We start from the raw sequence: 16,593 nt of genomic DNA on the forward strand, positions 1-16,593 counted from the left end.
ATTTTGTGTAGAACCACAGCACTGCTTTTTTACGCTGCTGTTGCTGCTGATGTGTTTGTTAGTCACCACACTCAGTGTCTGTGGTTGAAGAGGGGGCAAAATATCCCTCGAGCTATAACGTGAACTAAAGCAGCATGCAGTACTTGTTCTGTTACGTTAACGTTTGCAAGTTCTGTGCCAGTTCAGCCACTGCATGAAATTCCAGACTTAGACATTAACAGGCAAGCCAGAAATAAAATCTCATCACCAGTAGGTATGACTGTTTATCTTTTTCCTACCTTCAAACATTAAGTAATGGGATTAGAACAGGAAGAGAGAAGTGACATGCATCATAGGTAAACAACAGTCATTAAGCTCTTCCTGTGGCAGCATTAAAAAAAGTACAGTCACTCTAATAGGCTCTGGGATTCCCCATAACCTACTATAACTTCAAATTTCCCTTTCTGAATATAAGTGGTTAGTACTAGAAATTTTTAATCAGCATAGTGGAAGAGGGAGAGGAATTATGTGATAGACTACTGCAGCTAGGAATTCCTCTCTTAGAAAGAAAAGATGAATGAAAGATAAAAGGTTGGTGAACCATGAACAGTTTTAAATGATTCTTTGAACATTAGGGTGAGTTTTCATAGTAAATACAGAGTCATAAACTTGCAAAACAGTTTTATTTCACACTATACAAAGTTAATACACATTTTAAAAAGCTTACAGTATTGTGGGTTACGTCTACTGCCACTGAAGATGTTGATAATGTGCGTCACAGATCTTTGAGTTTCCCAGGACACTATGTGACCCCTGTTCTCCTGCAAGTTTGAGCTACTTCTGTGCTGGTTAGAGAGGGTCTATTCAGAGAGCAATTCAGGGTGCAAAAGTAGGAGGACTCTGCATCTGCACACTGAGGAGATATGTAAATGAGGATGTCTCCTTTCTGCGAAGAGACTAATCCTGCCCCTGCTGGGCCCTTCCAGCTCCTAGGGCACTGATGCAGCTGTAACAAGGAGCTACCCCAGGAGCTGCCTGTCTTCTACGTGGTTTTGTGGAGACAAACCTCACTAGAGGCTGGGAAGCAGCAGAAGCTGTTTGAAGGAGGATCTTGGTGAAATACTGTTCTTTCCCTCCCCATCCCACTGAACCCTCTCCTGACATTTTGCTATGTAGTTGCCACTTCAATGTCAGCAGTAATAAACTTACTAGACACATGATTTAGGATTGTACAATTTCCCTGCCGTTTGAAGCCAATTGTCCTATTGTGAACCGGGGTCCATAATACGGAAGGAAGTGTGGCTATCCAATAAGTCCACAATTGACAGTATGCATGAGAAATACTCAAGAAAATGAAAATAGTCTCCCCAAAATTAAACAGCTGTGATGCCTGAAATGAATTTGGATTGAATGGACCCATATACATTCAGTGTTTCACAGCTGTCCAAGGTAGCAAATTGTTTTTCCGTTTTGGATGCAGGTCATCCCTGCAATTTGACTGTAAATAGCCAAAGACAGAATTTACCCTAGGAAGTCATAGCACTGAGCTTTCCTTATGTACTTAAAATAATAACATAGTAACAACTCTCTAACATCTTGGGAATAAGTACAATGGCACAAGACATTGCCTGGTTATACAGTAAACTTTGATAAATCCAGCAGACTAGAGTCAAATAAACCACATTTCAGACGATCATGGAATTGTTAAACAAATGAACATATACAGATGGCAAGCAGCTCTCAATGAAGTACTGTATCTGGTTATCTGCATTTGCTCCCATCAGATCCAAAAAAAACTTGCCATGAGAATAGTGTTTCATACAGAAATAAATATAGATATGCAACTCATTTTTAGACTCATTCATGGAAATACAAAGGAGAGGTACCAAGAGATGACCTAAAAGACTTAAAAGGAATAAAAATACTGTACTTGTACCTTAATTTTTTAAGATTATATAGAAGATGTTATAAGCTGATCTCTTTATTACATAGGTTTAGGAAAGTCAAAACCAGCCTTTCCCAGAAGCAGTGGGAATCACTGGGTCTCAAGTGAAATGACTTAGTTAAAATACAGTATTCTTTATCCAAAATGGTAATCACCAAAACTGTCATTAAAACAAAAAGAAAGACCCTATCTTGCAGGTTCACCTTACCCTTTATTCCTGCAATATCTCATTTCAGCAGTTCTTCTGGGTACTGAAACCCCCCTTCCCCAATTAACATTTCTGAAAAAGAAGAACGAACTAAAAATCTGTCCACTCAGGCTTTCTTTTAATGTCATAAAATATGCAAGAGACCCTAGTTCTGTTTTTAAGTCTTTTCCAGGTCACCTTTTGGAGCAGCTGTAAAGCAAGGCAACAAACATTAATACAAGCTAGTTTTCTTCATGATTCTCAAGAATTCTTGCTCATTTACTTCTCCATCCCCATCTCGATCAGCTTCATCAATCATTTCCTACAAAAATTATTAAACATTTGATCAGGCACCGAGCTTGACTCAAAACACTTTCCATTTGTTAAAAAACAACAAATCAGAAACCCTTCATAGAATACATAATTGTATTTTCATATTGCTCTTCACACTTGTAACCTCTTAGCCCTTTTTGTGTAGGCATAGATTTTCACTGAAACTATAGAAGCTACAGGATTGGTCCATGCCCATTAGGAAATCTCCAGAAAGTATTTACCTGAAGTTCTTCATCTGTTAAATTTTCTCCGAGCTCCTTCGCAACCCGCTTCAAGTTTTTGAATGAAATCTTCCCTGTGCCATCATCATCAAATAATCTGAAAGCTTTCAGTATTTCTTCTTTTGAATCCTTCTCACTCTAAAACAAAAGTAAAAAAAAAAAAATTAATTATAACACACCTGCTACTGATATCCCTTTTCAGTATTTTTTTATGCTGTCACATGATTTTTTTAATTGCTACCATTTTTTGCGTCATCATTGCCAAGAAGTCTTCAAAGTCAATGGTGCCACTTCCTTCTTTGTCAATATCTGCTATCATTTTCTTAATTTCTTCCTTCTTCGGCTCAAAGCCTAAAGCACGCATTGCAACCTGCACCAAAAAGCAATTTTGTCAGGATGCCATTGGAATTCTAGTGATACCAGTTGTACTAAAGCTTATTTAATCTCCTTTTCCAAAAACTGTAGTAATAACTTATGGCAAGGAAAATAGCTTGAAGTCTCTTACTTGCTTATTTCATATTTCCCATCAGTAATAGTACAGGTTTGGTATTCTTAAGGCTCAACCATATTTTCCTCTTTGGATCAATACAAAACAAGGAGTTTTTCTTTTTGAAACTAAGAGAAACGTTCTGTGTCTGAGTCAGGTTAAGGTTCCAGTCTACATTTCTGGACTATAGATATAGGAACGTGGTTCCCTAAGTCCCTAAAGGGAGTGGATTACTAAAATGGGACTTCAAGGGAGGTTGGAGACCAGGGACATGATCTCACTCCTTTTGAAATTTAGGGCAGAATGTCTATTATTTTTGATGGGTGCAGAATTACATGCAGTTAACTTATACAATCTGGTACATGGAAACAGACAAGATCCGTATCCCTAGCTCTTGGCACTCCTGGGTAACATGTGGTGGTGGTGGGGGGGGTTAGGGGAAGGTGTGACAATATTCAAAAAATCATCAAAGACTGATTGCTGTGCTAGTCAAAGAAAAGAAAAGCAAATCTCAATCTTACATGGCACAAGAGAAGTACCACTGCACTATGCCCTAGTGGAAAACAATAGTTAATATTATGCAGAAATTATCTTCACAAAACATTTTTCTACTGGAAAATGCCAGTTTGCCAAAAACTTAATATTTAGCTTATGTGTGTTGTCTGACCAATGCCTTGTGACAGGATGACTGAAAATGTTCCATTTCATTATTCAAAGGGGAACACTTCCTGTTGTAAAATATCCACATTTTGGAAAGAATTTTAAAACAGAAAAATGTAGTATTAAATGGTTGATGCTACAACATTTCGTTCCATTTTAAAGAACTATATTTTCACACTTATAACCTGCATTCTGATGACAAACACTCCTTAACCAAATGTAAGTACTTCCAAATAAATCCTTAGATAAGCCCCAACCTCAGGTAATCCATACTTTTAGGTAACATGCATAGAAAATGCAGAGTGTGTATGGGTGAAAGACAATTAAGGTAAAAGATACAGGCTATGAAAAACAAACAAACAAAAAAAAAATCAGTAAATCACAGGGAGAGAACTGGGAATAACCTCCCCTTGTACTACTGCATGCATGTGTGTGCACACATGTTACCTGAACTGCAACTCAGATCTTTGTTTTGTTCTTTTGTAAATAAGAGAAGTAATTTTTGGACTATATATATGAAAATATGGATGTGTCTTGCCTGAATGTGTGCAAAATCAGTGTGTTTAGTTTCTGGAATGAGTATTTTGATACTGTCAAATTCATCCCAAAAGAACAAAAATCCAGTTCCCAGAAATAATGACCTTTGCCAGTCAAGAACATACTTTAGAAATGTGTACTGTTTCTTGAGGAACTGTTTCGTTCTCTAATGTGCTGATATTACAATCTATCTGACCTGCCACCAATGTATTAGAGAAGCCTGCTCTAAAGTAATGCATCCAGAGCTTTCTCAGGTTAACCATGTAGTAAATGCCAAATCCAGTCAAAACTATGAGCCATTACTGTTGTTCACTCACCAAAATCATTTTAAATAGAGCAAGTTAGGGCTGGACAAACAGAAAAAGTTAACAGCTACAACTCTGAAACTAAAGATATCTCCATCCAAGAAAAAAAAAGCCACTTAAAAACCTTCAGTTCTTTTACGTCAATGCTGCCAGATCCATCAGTATCAAACAAATCAAAAGCTTCTCTGATCTCCTGCTTTTGCTCTTCTGTAAGTTCAGGTTTCAAACCACTTTTCTTCCGCTGGGCTGTACTTAAGCCAGGTTTTCTATAGTTGGATGCCTTCAGTAAGAGGAGAGAAAAGATAAGAAATAGCTTGCTCTGGGGGAAGATGAAAACAAAATATATCTAACAACTATAGTGACAATAACGACACTAAAGCTGTAGTAGAAGTGAGAGATGTTCTTTGCTGCAACTGGTAGACACTGGGTCACTCTGCATGTTTTTTTAGGTTATCCTAGAAGGGAAAGAAGCTGTAGACTTTGGTCCTGGGAAATAAGCATCCGAGCTTCATGTTTTCTATTTTAAACAAAAAGATCATCAGTTAAACAAGTAACGCCAGGAAAACGAGCACGCAGTCTGAAAACGAATGCTCCACTGAAGTGACTAAGGCCCTTTGCACCTCCTGCTGGTTGCTTTGGTTTGTCAGCACTGGTTTCACCTGGAAAATGAGGAAAGCACCCTCACGGCTAGGGGTACTAGCTGGCTGCGCTACTGTACTAGTGACGTGCTGTGGTAGCAGTGAGATCAACACAAGACTGGTCCCATAAGGAGAATTAATCTGCTTGTGCTGAGCTTGTGTATTATTATCCAGGCTCTTCAGAGGCCTTTCCTGCTTCTGGTGTTAGCTAGTGCAGGAGAGTGTCTGCCCCCATAGGTTAATAGAAAAGATACTTTCCTTGAATATAGGTTTTCTTTTGTTTTCTTCTCCCAGGGTTCAGTTATGACAATGAAGAACCCTTTCCCCTTCACCCTTGTATATGCACGAGGCTATTTTTAATGGCAACCTAGAATTTAGACAGTTTTTTGCAGCAAGAGATGGCAAATCCTACAGCATCCCATATCACCTTGGTGCACCAAGAGGTGGTAGACAACCTTCAGTCTTGAATCTGCACAAATTCATGGAAGGAAGGAATGTCCCTCCCACCCCCAACTTTAGCTGATAGGCTTTGAAAAGGTAAACAGAACAAGTATCAGAAAAGAAGTTTGTTTCCCAGCCATTGCTAAGCAGTTTCTTACCTCTGTTGAAGACTTCCACTTTTTAGGCTGGGATTTCACTTTGAGACACCCAATGTGTATAACCCAAGTTTCTGTTTTGTCGTATTAGGAAACAGAATTTTATTTTTTACCATGATTTGACCCTGCTGGGGTGGATTGCAAACCCATTTGTCAGACCTCTGCCATTAACAGAGACGTCGGATTTTCACTGTTTGCATTCCACTCTGGGAGAAACCCATGAGACCCTTTCTTGATTACAAAGAATACTGTCCCACATGCTAGCTGGCCCTATTTCCTTACATACCGCATATACACCTATAAAGTTTTGAAGATCCTGAAGAGCAGCCATGAATCCTGTCTGCATCACTTCTTGTTCCAATTATCTCCAAACTAAGCCCTGCAGAGTTTCCTCTGAGCAAATCCATTTTCCGTGTTTCCTATTCCTGCCTCGCCACCACCACCTGCATGTACCAGATACCACCGGGGAGGGAACGAGGTGAAGGGGGTCAGTGAGCACTGCAGACATCAGCCAGGCGCATTTCCTCCGTGCTACCCCTGAAGCTAGATGACATGTTTTGCAGTTCTTGATGTTTTATCTCTACAAGGTTGGGGGCGGGGGGCCTTAGGTTTCACACCGACGCGTTTCGGGGGTGTTCCCCTCCCTCCCCTTCTGCCTGCAGCGTTTACTTCCGCGTGCTGCGAGGAAACCCAGCAGCAGGCGAGGAAAGGCGGCCCCCGGGCCGGCCTAGCGCCCCGAGGCGGCGGTGGGGCGCTCCGGGCTCCGAGAGCGCCGGCGGGGTGGCGGGGGGCGGGGGAGGGCAGGCGCTCACCATCAGGCCGCGGCCGCAGGGACGCCGCTCCGGGACGGCCCGCCAGGTCCCGCCGCTCAACCGCTCCCAACGGCCGCTCCGGCCCACCTCGTGGGGGCGGCTCGCGGCGCCCCGCCGCGCGCCATGGGCACGTCCCGTCCAATCAGCGAGCGGGACGATCCGGAGGCTCCGCCCGCCTCCCGGGCCCAGGCCAATCGGGCCGAGCGAGCTTGTGATGTCAGAGGGGACGTGCGGCTGCTTCGTCGGCTGGCGTGCAAACAAGCGGCGGCGGCGGCGGCGGAGGCGGCGGCGTCGTCGTCCTGGCAACGGGGCGTCGCGCGCGCGGCCGGCGGCGGTTGGCGGCGCGCGGCGCGGCCGTTGCTGCCGTTGCTGCGCTGGCGTCCGGCCGGCGGCGGGGCTGGAGCCGGGCGGGGGGGGAGAGCGCGGCTCAGGCGGTGAGGAGCCGGTAGCTGCCCGCGGGGCTGGCCGGGAAGCAGCGCTCCTTGGCCCGGTCGGGGTCCGGCCTGGCCCGGGAAGGGCCTCGCCGGGCCGGGACCTGCTGGTCGCGGCCTGGCTGTTCCCCTCCCGTTGGAGGGCGGCCGGCGCGGGGCCACTGCGCAGGGCAGCCCCGGGACGCCTGCTGGGTAGCCGGCGGCTGCGACCGCGGGTGCACTCCTCCTCTCCACTTGCGTTTTCCCTGCTTTCTGCTTCCAGGCTCCGAGTAATGCAGAGGTTGTTCACCACGGACTTTTGTCTTTGGCTGCGCTAATCCGTGAAGCTCTTCCTCTTCCCCTAATAATGCTAGTGTTGGCTTTCAGGTAGGCGAGGTAAGTCGTGACAGCTACCTGCGCACTTCGTGTTGTAGCTGTAAGCAGAGCATTTCCTACCCGTTTCCCACTCACTGTGTGCTAGTGCTGGCACTAGGGATGCAGCACGCACGTGCTTGCATTCAAAACAGTTTTATGCCAACACTTTATGGAAATACATTTGTCTGGAAAATGGATTGATCCAAAATCTTGCTGTGGCAATTTAACCTTTGTGGTTAAGGTGCTGTAAAGCAAAGCAAAGTAAGAATATTTGGCATACTTCTTGTATGCCAGAGCACACTCCCAAAATCTGAGTGGGTAAATACAACAAAATGTATCTAAGGGCAAGTTTTATTTTGCTCATTGGCTCGCAGAGATAGGTGATGAGGCAGGGTGCAGTAGGTCAGGGTGCACGTTAGCTCAGCAGAAGCCTTCTGTAGTCAGTGTCTCCTCCATGCCTGTTCTCCACTACCAGTTTTGCTTGTTCATTTACTCTCCAGCCTCCTCCTTGTCTTTGCTGACCTCCTTTCTTTCACTTGATTCTGAAATATAACTCCCCCTGACTTTTACCTTTTCCACCTTAGGCTGGATGGAAAAAGAGGTGAGAGGCCGGAGGGAAAGCAAAGTTAAATTTTGAGTCCAGTGTATATTGATTCCTACAGCATGTTAGTTTGGTTATTCTTGCCAAAGTAATATGTGTAAAAGAAAAGGGGGAAAATATCACAAGATCATAGATCACACATCTTGCCAAAGGTTGTGCAAGCAACAGAATAAAAACACTTTTTCCTGTAAGCACAAACCCTGCCTTCATCTGTTTCTGCCGCCAAGCCTTGGGTCCATTTGGTCTAGTTTTGCATAGCTGCAGTAGTACAGGCTGATATCCAAAATAAAGCTACAGTTTTAAAGTGTCACTGCAAGCTGAAGGAGAGGACCACATTTCAGAGAAAACTTCAGTTAAGCACTTTGTAGTTGATTGTGTTGAGGTTTGATGTAAATGTGTTGACTTGACAGAAGGTCTTACACTAACCCTAACTAATCCATCTCACAAACAGCCCTGGCTTTCCATTCATTGAAATAAAGATGCGCTTCTTGTCTGAGAATAGTTTATACTGCTGGGCTGAACCCTTGCTCAGGAGTGATGGGGGAGTAAGAAATTCACGGTACTAGAGAATGTAAACCCCTCTTCCAAAATCCTTAACTACATGCTGAGGACCTAGACAGAGAGCATTACTTGGCCTGTGTAGCCTAGTTAATTTAGCTCTTCCCTAGATTTTATTAGGAGAACCACAAATGGGTTGTTCGTGCTCACTACAAAAACAAGTGCAGGTTGAGACATGACTGTTACCGGTAGGGAGCTGCTGGGATTCAGAAACAAAGATGTCAAAAAACACTGTCTCAGTAAATGCTTAAGAGAAATCAGATGGAATGAGTTTTTGGAGGAGTGGGGGAAACAGGTTTGACATCGGATTCCATGATCCAATCTCAGTAAAGTAATGTTATTCCTTAGTCACTTCATTTTCTTTGTTTGTATGTTTCAAAAAAACCAGCTTGCTGTGACATTATAAGCTAAGGATTCCAATAATGAGGAAAAAAAAGGATTTTTTTATTACTGGAGGCACTGCTATGGATTTGTAGTGTGACTAGATTATTATCACAAGAGGCTGCTAAGAAAAATTTCCAGAAACACTTAGTTGGGTTGGATGGATGTTTTCAGCTGCACCCTCCCAGTGCAGTTTCAAAGTCAGAAGTATCTGCTTATCTAAAAATCTTGTTTCTGAAATTGCTGATTACAGATAACTATAGATTAAATTATTTCTTAATTAAAGATCCTTTTGGTGCTTCAAGATTTATCTGGTAACTGAAGGGAAATTCTGTTCGTCAGTTCAGTCTGGACTAGAAATTTAGGGTTGTCAGCATGTAAAGGTTATTTCTATCAAGCTACTCTACTTTTCAGATTCCCACTTTGTCCTCATTTGAGTTAATTTTCCAACAGATTTTATCAAGAGGAGAGAAAAAAAGAATTTTTGATTTTAGAACATCCCTATGCACAGGGATATTTAGGGAAGTGAAATAAATGATTTGAATCGGAGGATAGAAGCTATGCGAGCTCAAACTTCTTCATTTTTTGTATATACACTTCTATCATTTAAAAAGAAAAGGAAACTTTATTTTAATCCATGTGGTCTGCCACAGGACTGTGGTGTGGAGAAGATTTCAAGGGAAAGAAGACTCTTTTTTTTGGCATGTTAAAACTGAATAGTAGACAAAAACCTTAAAATTTTGGCAGTTTGCTTTGTGTGAGGAGAAGGAAGTGGCATTCCTTTTGATATATGTTAAATAGAATATTGGTGTGTGTTAGATGGAACAGAGTTGGAGTAAAATAAGGTTGATTATCTTTTTCCATATTTGAAGGCTAAAGTCAATGGCATAACTCTTGGTACCAGGATGCATCTGTAGTGCGTGCTTTGGTTGCACATAAAATTGTCCTTTCTGCCCTAAGGAACTTGTGCTTTAAAACGATTGAGATTCCATCTAGCAGGTCAGGAGAGGAATGGCAGTGCTGTAAAATCTGTACTGCTTCATGTTTAAGAAACCACTGGAATTAACAGCATTTTGCTATATGCCAAGAGAAGAATTTTCCATGGTATTCTAGCAATGCATCATTTCATTAACTACATGCATCGATGTCTCATAATAAGCATGCTGTTTCATACCGAGTGCGTCACAAAAGGGCTGTGTTCAGTGTTAGACTGTTATTTTTTTTGTCTGTATTCTCTGGAGTACTGCGAGGATGGGGCAATATGTTTGTTTTGTTCACAGATGCTACACGCTGGCCATGGCTTTCAGGGAAGTGAATGCAAGAAGGCATGTTGGACTTCAGCAGCTTTCAGCCGTAGCGTTAGCTGGAAGAATGCTATTGGGGCCAATGAAGTCATACAAATTTGTTGTGGACGAAAGCACCAACGAGAGCGTATTGACTTGTTCTGCAGTCAGACTGATCGAAAGTTTGGATTTAAGTAGTGCTGCTGGACAGCTTCTTAATGAAACCATTCAGGCACAAAACAAGGAATTTAAAACTGGTATGAGTACCTTGTTCTTTCTTGTTGGCGCATGGAGCAACGCCGTGCTAGAATGCCTCCAGCAGAATGTTCCTGTTTCAGTAATAGTATCTGTGATGTCTGAGGGCTTGGACTCTTGCTGTGAGAAAGTTCAGTGTCTTCAACTATCAATACATGATGTAAATAAAGACCTATGTTCTAGCAGTGTTAGGACAAACATTTTTGAAAACAAAACTTCCCAAGTTCCATCTAAGAGTCTTCTAAATCCTCAAGTGTGTTTTCAGAAAGGTATTTCTGCATCAGAAGAAGTTGCTCTTCAAAGAAGTGCTCATTCCCATCCAGAAGATGGTTGTAATTTTAGTAACAGTTGTCTGGTTTCAACTATGACAGGCTTTGGTTCAGTAGCTTCCCTTGTTAAACCAGTGGATGACAAAAGTAAATCTGTGATTTCTGGAAGTGGTGTTATCACCTCTAGCTATAATAAAAAAAAATTAAGCCACAGTAGATACTTCAGCACTCTAGCAAAAAGCAATTTTTCAAGTCATTTGGGCAATTTTGAGGGTTATCTCTCAGGACAATCAGCATATCCATGTGATTGTGATGGTTTTGGACACCTGGCAATGGCTCTGAGCCATGGAAATCAGACTAGCGTGAAACTGCTACAGAACATTGTTGCATATCAACAACAGCGAGCTGAATGCAGTGGTTCTTCCCAGTTTAATATCACAGAAATTGTGACATGCTGTTTACTGGGCCTGCCTGAAAGTTATTCTTGTGTTTGCCCAGGCTTTATCACGTTAGTATTGCCGGAACAAGCCACAGTTATCCGATACCTTCAAGACAAACCCCTTTGTATTCTGCTGATGGATGGCGACCTAACTGAACAATATCGCCACTTAGGTTTTAATAGGCCACGTAATGTAAGGACCATATCGGAGCCTCCAAGCATACACGAAGGCAGATCAGGAGACTTGTGGCTAGGCAGTGTGTTAGACGTTTTAATACGTTTTGAGGTAAACTTGATTTTGGTCAAAGGAAATGTGTGTGAAAAATTGATGGAAAGATGCATCGCAAACAACATATTGGTAATAGGTTCTGTGACTCTCAATGTGTTACATGCGTTTGGGGAGGTCTCCGGTGCCCAGCCGGTGACATACCTCACTCAGCTGAATGCCCGTTATCTAGGGAGTGGGGCCCAGGTGGAGTTGTGGAGGGCCTGTGACGGGCGTGCGATGGAGCTGGGTGAGTTGGTGCCAGTCAGCATAAAAGTGCAGGGAATTCCCCTGCTCACAGCCATGCTCACCACTACTGTAGCTTCAAAGATGCAGCTCATTGAAGACCAGTTCTGGACTTTTGTGTATCGACTGCATCATGCTTTAAATGAAGGGAAGGTTTTTCTTGGTGGTGGCGCAGTTGAGCTCTTATGCCTTAGTCACATTCAGATGCTTGCAGAGCAGTCTTTAAAGCCAGCAAGTACAAATGCTGAGAAAGAGTTTCACAATCCTTCTTGGCTGGCAGCATCTTCGACTGAGTATAAATCAGTTGTGCTCCAAGCATTAGCAAGTGGCTGGAACCAGTATCTTTCAGTGGTTTTGTGTAACTCTGCAAAAGCCACTTCGGGGTTTGAAGCACATACCTTAATTAAATGTCACCTCAAAAAAGCAGCTGACTGTGGCTCTCCCTCAGCATATATACTGAAAGAGTTTAGAAGAGGTGGTATGATCCAGAGTGGTTCTGATCCCTTCGCTGACCCTGGGGAGGGTTTATATGTTTATGATAATGTTACAGCCAAGATGGAGGCATGGCGGAGAGCTCTAGACTTGGTGCTGCTAGTGCTTCAAACAGATGCTGAAATTATCACGAGTCCCAAAAGGAATCAGCTATTAAACTCTCATGTGTCAGGTGAGTTTATGTTTTTATAGGAATTGCAGTTTGCAGGCTTTATTTATAAGTCTGTGGGTCAATGGATAGAAAAATTCAGGTAAAATCGACATTTCTGCATAGTTTATAAAGTAAGCACTTAGACATGGTTAGGACTTTAGAGTTTAACAGCGGAAATCAGCATATGAAGCAGTCACAAGCTAGATCTAATTTCCCATTTCTAGAAATGGGAATTAAGTAACAAACAAAAATCACCTGTGGGTTGGCCCCAAACCCCAGCTGTGCATTTCTGAATAATGATATAGGGATAGATAAATCCAGCCAAACTGACTTCTCTCACCTCATTTAGCAGAGCAGATGTGCAGTTAATTTTTCATTATCACCTACCCACTGGACAGCTGGGTATCTGTCCAGTCTAGTTGGAGAAAAGCTTGATACCTTGGATATACTTACATGCTCAACATGCGCTGCCTGTATAATGCATTCGGACTTGTGTATTGTGAGTAAATCATTTGTATTTAATGACTTCTAAAGGAAGGCAGAGAGTTCTTAGATAATGTTGGCATACTTGTCTATGTTAAATGAGAGTATATATGAAGATGTAATTCATAACTGTTTATTAATATCTTGCTTTCTTAGGTTCTGTACATTGCAAGTGCAAGTGTCAACTCCTGAGTGTTATAAGTGATTGTATTATTAGGTCCTACTTTTGCATGCTTATAAGGGCCATGTTTGTTTTGAAATACATACCTTTTGAAATTTCTCAACTCTTGATACAAATTCAGGCTGAATCACCCCTTTTGATATTAAAGAGTGGATGTATCTCTGCACAAAGTTTTATTTTACTTAGTGAGTTGGATTTTTAGGTTGTTTCCTTTCATTTGATTATCGTTGTAGAGAAGAAGAATGTAGTTGTATCGCCAGAACTAAGCAGTGTGTTGGCTAAAAATTGAATATGAATCTCTCTGGGTTATTGAGGCAGGAACATTTTACCATGTTTTAGCACTTAAATTTGCAAGCATAGCCAAGGAGAACTTGTGTTTTGTTGCAAGAAAGAAGTGCAGATTATGTGGAGATGTTTTTCTCTGAAACCGGTGTTTTGAATCATGCTAACAGTGAATGTCTCATGAGCCAGGTGTAGGCAGAATGGAAAAAGAATGTAAATGGTGGTATGAAAGCTGATTCCCGCTTTCAGGAATTTTTCTATCAAAATGCTAATCACTGGCAGTGTTTGGTTTAAGCACTTCTTTATTGTGGTTGCTGGTGCTGTTTGCAGAGTCCACAGAGAATTCCGTGATAGTGAAAACTTAAGACTTGGGGTGGGTAAAGAGTATCTTTTTCTGGGTCCTAATTCAGTGAAAAGGCAGTCAGAAAACAGGAGTGGTTACTTTATCATTAGGGCCTTTCATTCTTCTTATTTAGTCTTTTAAATGGATGTTTTTCCTTCGGGACTCATCTTTCTTGCAGTATCTCCCCATTCCAGAAGACATTTCAGAGAAGAGCTGTCAGCTGCCTGAAACCCCCATGACCACTGGCAGTCTCCCAGTTGGCCTCTGTGGAGCCTTAACACACTTCTCTCTACTGCGGTTCCCTGCTGGAGCCTCTCCGTTTGCTGGGAAGGCCCTTCCCTCTGCCTGTGCATGTCAGGTTGGCTAATTCCAGAGGGCTTGAGTTAGTGAAAAGGAAAGACAGTTCCTAAATTGTCTCCCCTATGGGTACCAACACATTGTGGCATTATTTCCCATTCTAACCATTGATAGATATTTGACAGTATCTGATCTTTTCTGCCTCCTCCATGTTCTCCAGATTTTTTGGCTTCCCTTGATGTATTTCCATTTTTTATCTCCATAACATGCAACTTGGTAACCTACACCACGCTCTGCTAAAAATAGCCCTTTTCAAGCTTTCCTTAGAGCTCATGTGTCTCCATAGCTGGGAGCTCTCAGGAGAGGTGGGATAGACTGTTGCGGTTCTAAATTAACCTTAAGCATGAAACGAAATTGGGATCCATAGCAACATCATCCATGTCTTGAACTGACTAGAAGTCCTGTCTTCATTTTTACTAAGATGAGAATTGACCTAAATGCACTTTATCCTGGAGCTCTCTTCTGTCCTCCTGTATATTGTAGCAAATCATATACGCTCAGATCTTTCATAGAGCTATTTACCCAAGTGATTCACAGTAGGTGAATAACTGATGTGTTCAGTATATAACAAAAAGAAAGATGCGGTAAATGAAATTAACTGTGTTTTTTAGAGATGTGTGTGTATGTGTATATAAAAGCAATGTTATATAGTATATTTCCAAAGCTTACATTGAGCGTTCTCATTGCTGTATTGCATGTGTCTGTATTTATACATTTTACTTGCATATAAGTGGAAAGCTCTTAAGGAGGAGGTTGAAGGAGCGTATTGTAGCTGTCTTTCGGAAAACTTAGATAAAAACTTTTCTGTGTCTTGAAAGCTATTCTCATAGTATTTGGCCATCTCTGACCTGAAAATGTAAATATTTTGCTTTCTAATAAACTCCAGAATTCAGTGAGTTTTGGCAAAATGTCATTAGTAGTTTAGGGGCTTATAATTTTAGCTTGAAACAATAGTCCCTAGCAGCATAGGGATCTAGTTAGATTGACGTTTTAATCATCCTGCAATTATATTTTCATTATTAGTCCATTGACAATTGGCATTCAGGTGTTTGGCTTTTCTCCAGATATCCCAGGACATGAGAGAAAAAGAGCTTGATAGATCAAAAGAGGCAGAAGGAGCTAATGGGTGCCAGGTGAGGAGAATGGAAAAACAGCACGTAAATATAAGCAAATACTGCTGCTCTGCAAATGTTTGTAACTCAAGCTTGGCTTTATACTGTTTTTCTGGAGCCTCCTGTACTGAGCATTGCATAATCCCTGTTCCCAAGAAAAGATCCAATTGCACTTTATTTGAATAATAGAGTTCAGTGGATTATGGAAAAACTGCATACAAGAATTATATTGAAGTGGTCCAAATGTCTATTAATAGGGCTCTTAGACATTGAGAGCTGACACACCAAACGTTGAGAAAATCCAAAATGATGTAATTTTTCCAGTCAGGCTTTTAAAAAGCACATAATGGTACATTTAAATATTGCAATGCAGAGGTTTTCTAAAAAGCTCTCAGCCATTATATTTTGATTATTTAACACTTGCTTTTCTACAGGCCAACCAAATAGAAAAATTTATAAATTAACTAGGTATTGTATTCCAGATTGCTTATATGAATATCCAAGAAATCATTTTAAGATTAACATGCAAGCTGTCCTCTGGGTGTCCTTCTTCTGTGATGTGAAATACGATATGTATATGTGGGTTCCTCAGCTCTAAACTAAAATCTCTCTGTAGCATAGAATCAGGTCCTGTGCATATGTCTGTCCTAGCTCTCAAACACTATTTCAAATCTCTCCAAAATACTATTTCAGCTTCTGCCTGGGCGGAGTCTTTTCCTAGGGTGCAAAAGTGCTGGTTGTGTAAAGTATGATGTGATGGAAGAGCTAAGGTTTTACATTTGATGTGAGTGGGATGCTGGAAAATGGAAGCGATTTTAGGGAAGGGGAAGGACAGTGCCAAGGAGTGGGCAGCCTCTCACTCCCTGCTGAAACTCTGTGCTAGTCAGGTTGTTCCTCTGGTATTTACCCTGGCATCCTAGTATCATCATCCCCTGCTCACTCCCTTCTTCTGTTTAGGGGAGATGCCATTTTATTTAATGTTTACCTTTGTAAGGCCCAATGTCTTATGCCGCTCTACTCCTCCATGGTTTCCTGAAATACAATCTTAATCAGAGCACCAGACCCTTGTCCCAAGCTGGCCTGGCCTAGCCTGGAGGTCATGGCCTACATGCAAACTCTGGTCCTATAGGGACTGATAGCCTGATGATCAATGACTTCCAAGCGGTGTCAAACAGTTTGCCTGCCGCCAGGCATGTTGGGAAACGGAGCTAGGAAATGCAGGAGGCAGTGGTCCACAGGTCAGCTGGAAAATAACTGTGGGAGGGTGCAGTCTGGGAGGGGCTGGGGGGGCTGTTAAGGTAGTTATGGAGCTTCAAGGGCTAAAGGAGAAAACCTGAACTTGCAGGAGAGCTGGGAGAGTCGAGACAGTTTATTTGTACTGACTTTCTTTTGATGACCCTGGCCAGGACT

The 16,593-nt window shown here is 42.1% G+C and overlaps 2 protein-coding genes across 5 annotated transcripts; one reads left to right on the forward strand and one right to left on the reverse strand.

Moving 5' to 3' along the window:
* Positions 1 to 643: 643 nt before the first annotated feature.
* On the reverse strand, positions 644 to 6,995 carry LOC112996784 (uncharacterized). 3 transcript variants are annotated; one of them, XM_026122459.2, is made up of 5 exons: positions 6,701 to 6,995; positions 4,779 to 4,934; positions 2,907 to 3,035; positions 2,666 to 2,803; positions 644 to 2,433 (listed from the first exon to the last, which is right to left on the reverse strand). In XM_026122459.2, exons 1-5 carry the CDS (start codon positions 6,701 to 6,703, stop codon positions 2,344 to 2,346), a joined length of 516 nt encoding a protein of 171 aa, XP_025978244.1. In that variant the 5' UTR covers positions 6,704 to 6,995; the 3' UTR covers positions 644 to 2,343. The 3 variants fall into 3 exon arrangements, with proteins under 3 accessions (XP_025978244.1, XP_025978245.1, XP_064366735.1); XM_026122460.2 differs by lacking the exon at positions 4,779 to 4,934 and having other exon boundaries at positions 6,701 to 6,848; XM_064510665.1 differs by lacking the exon at positions 6,701 to 6,995 and having other exon boundaries at positions 4,667 to 4,805.
* On the forward strand, positions 6,889 to 14,967 carry BBS12 (Bardet-Biedl syndrome 12). 2 transcript variants are annotated; one of them, XM_026122457.2, is made up of 3 exons: positions 6,889 to 7,134; positions 7,394 to 7,506; positions 10,306 to 14,967. In XM_026122457.2, exon 3 carries the CDS (start codon positions 10,322 to 10,324, stop codon positions 12,464 to 12,466), a length of 2,145 nt encoding a protein of 714 aa, XP_025978242.2. In that variant the 5' UTR covers positions 6,889 to 7,134; positions 7,394 to 7,506; positions 10,306 to 10,321; the 3' UTR covers positions 12,467 to 14,967. The 2 variants fall into 2 exon arrangements, with proteins under 2 accessions (XP_025978242.2, XP_025978241.2); XM_026122456.2 differs by lacking the exon at positions 6,889 to 7,134 and having other exon boundaries at positions 7,142 to 7,506.
* The last annotated feature ends 1,626 nt before the right edge of the window (positions 14,968 to 16,593 follow it).

This window comes from Dromaius novaehollandiae, chromosome 4, assembly GCF_036370855.1.
Source record: "Dromaius novaehollandiae isolate bDroNov1 chromosome 4, bDroNov1.hap1, whole genome shotgun sequence".
NCBI classification, from domain to species: domain Eukaryota; kingdom Metazoa; phylum Chordata; class Aves; order Casuariiformes; family Dromaiidae; genus Dromaius; species Dromaius novaehollandiae.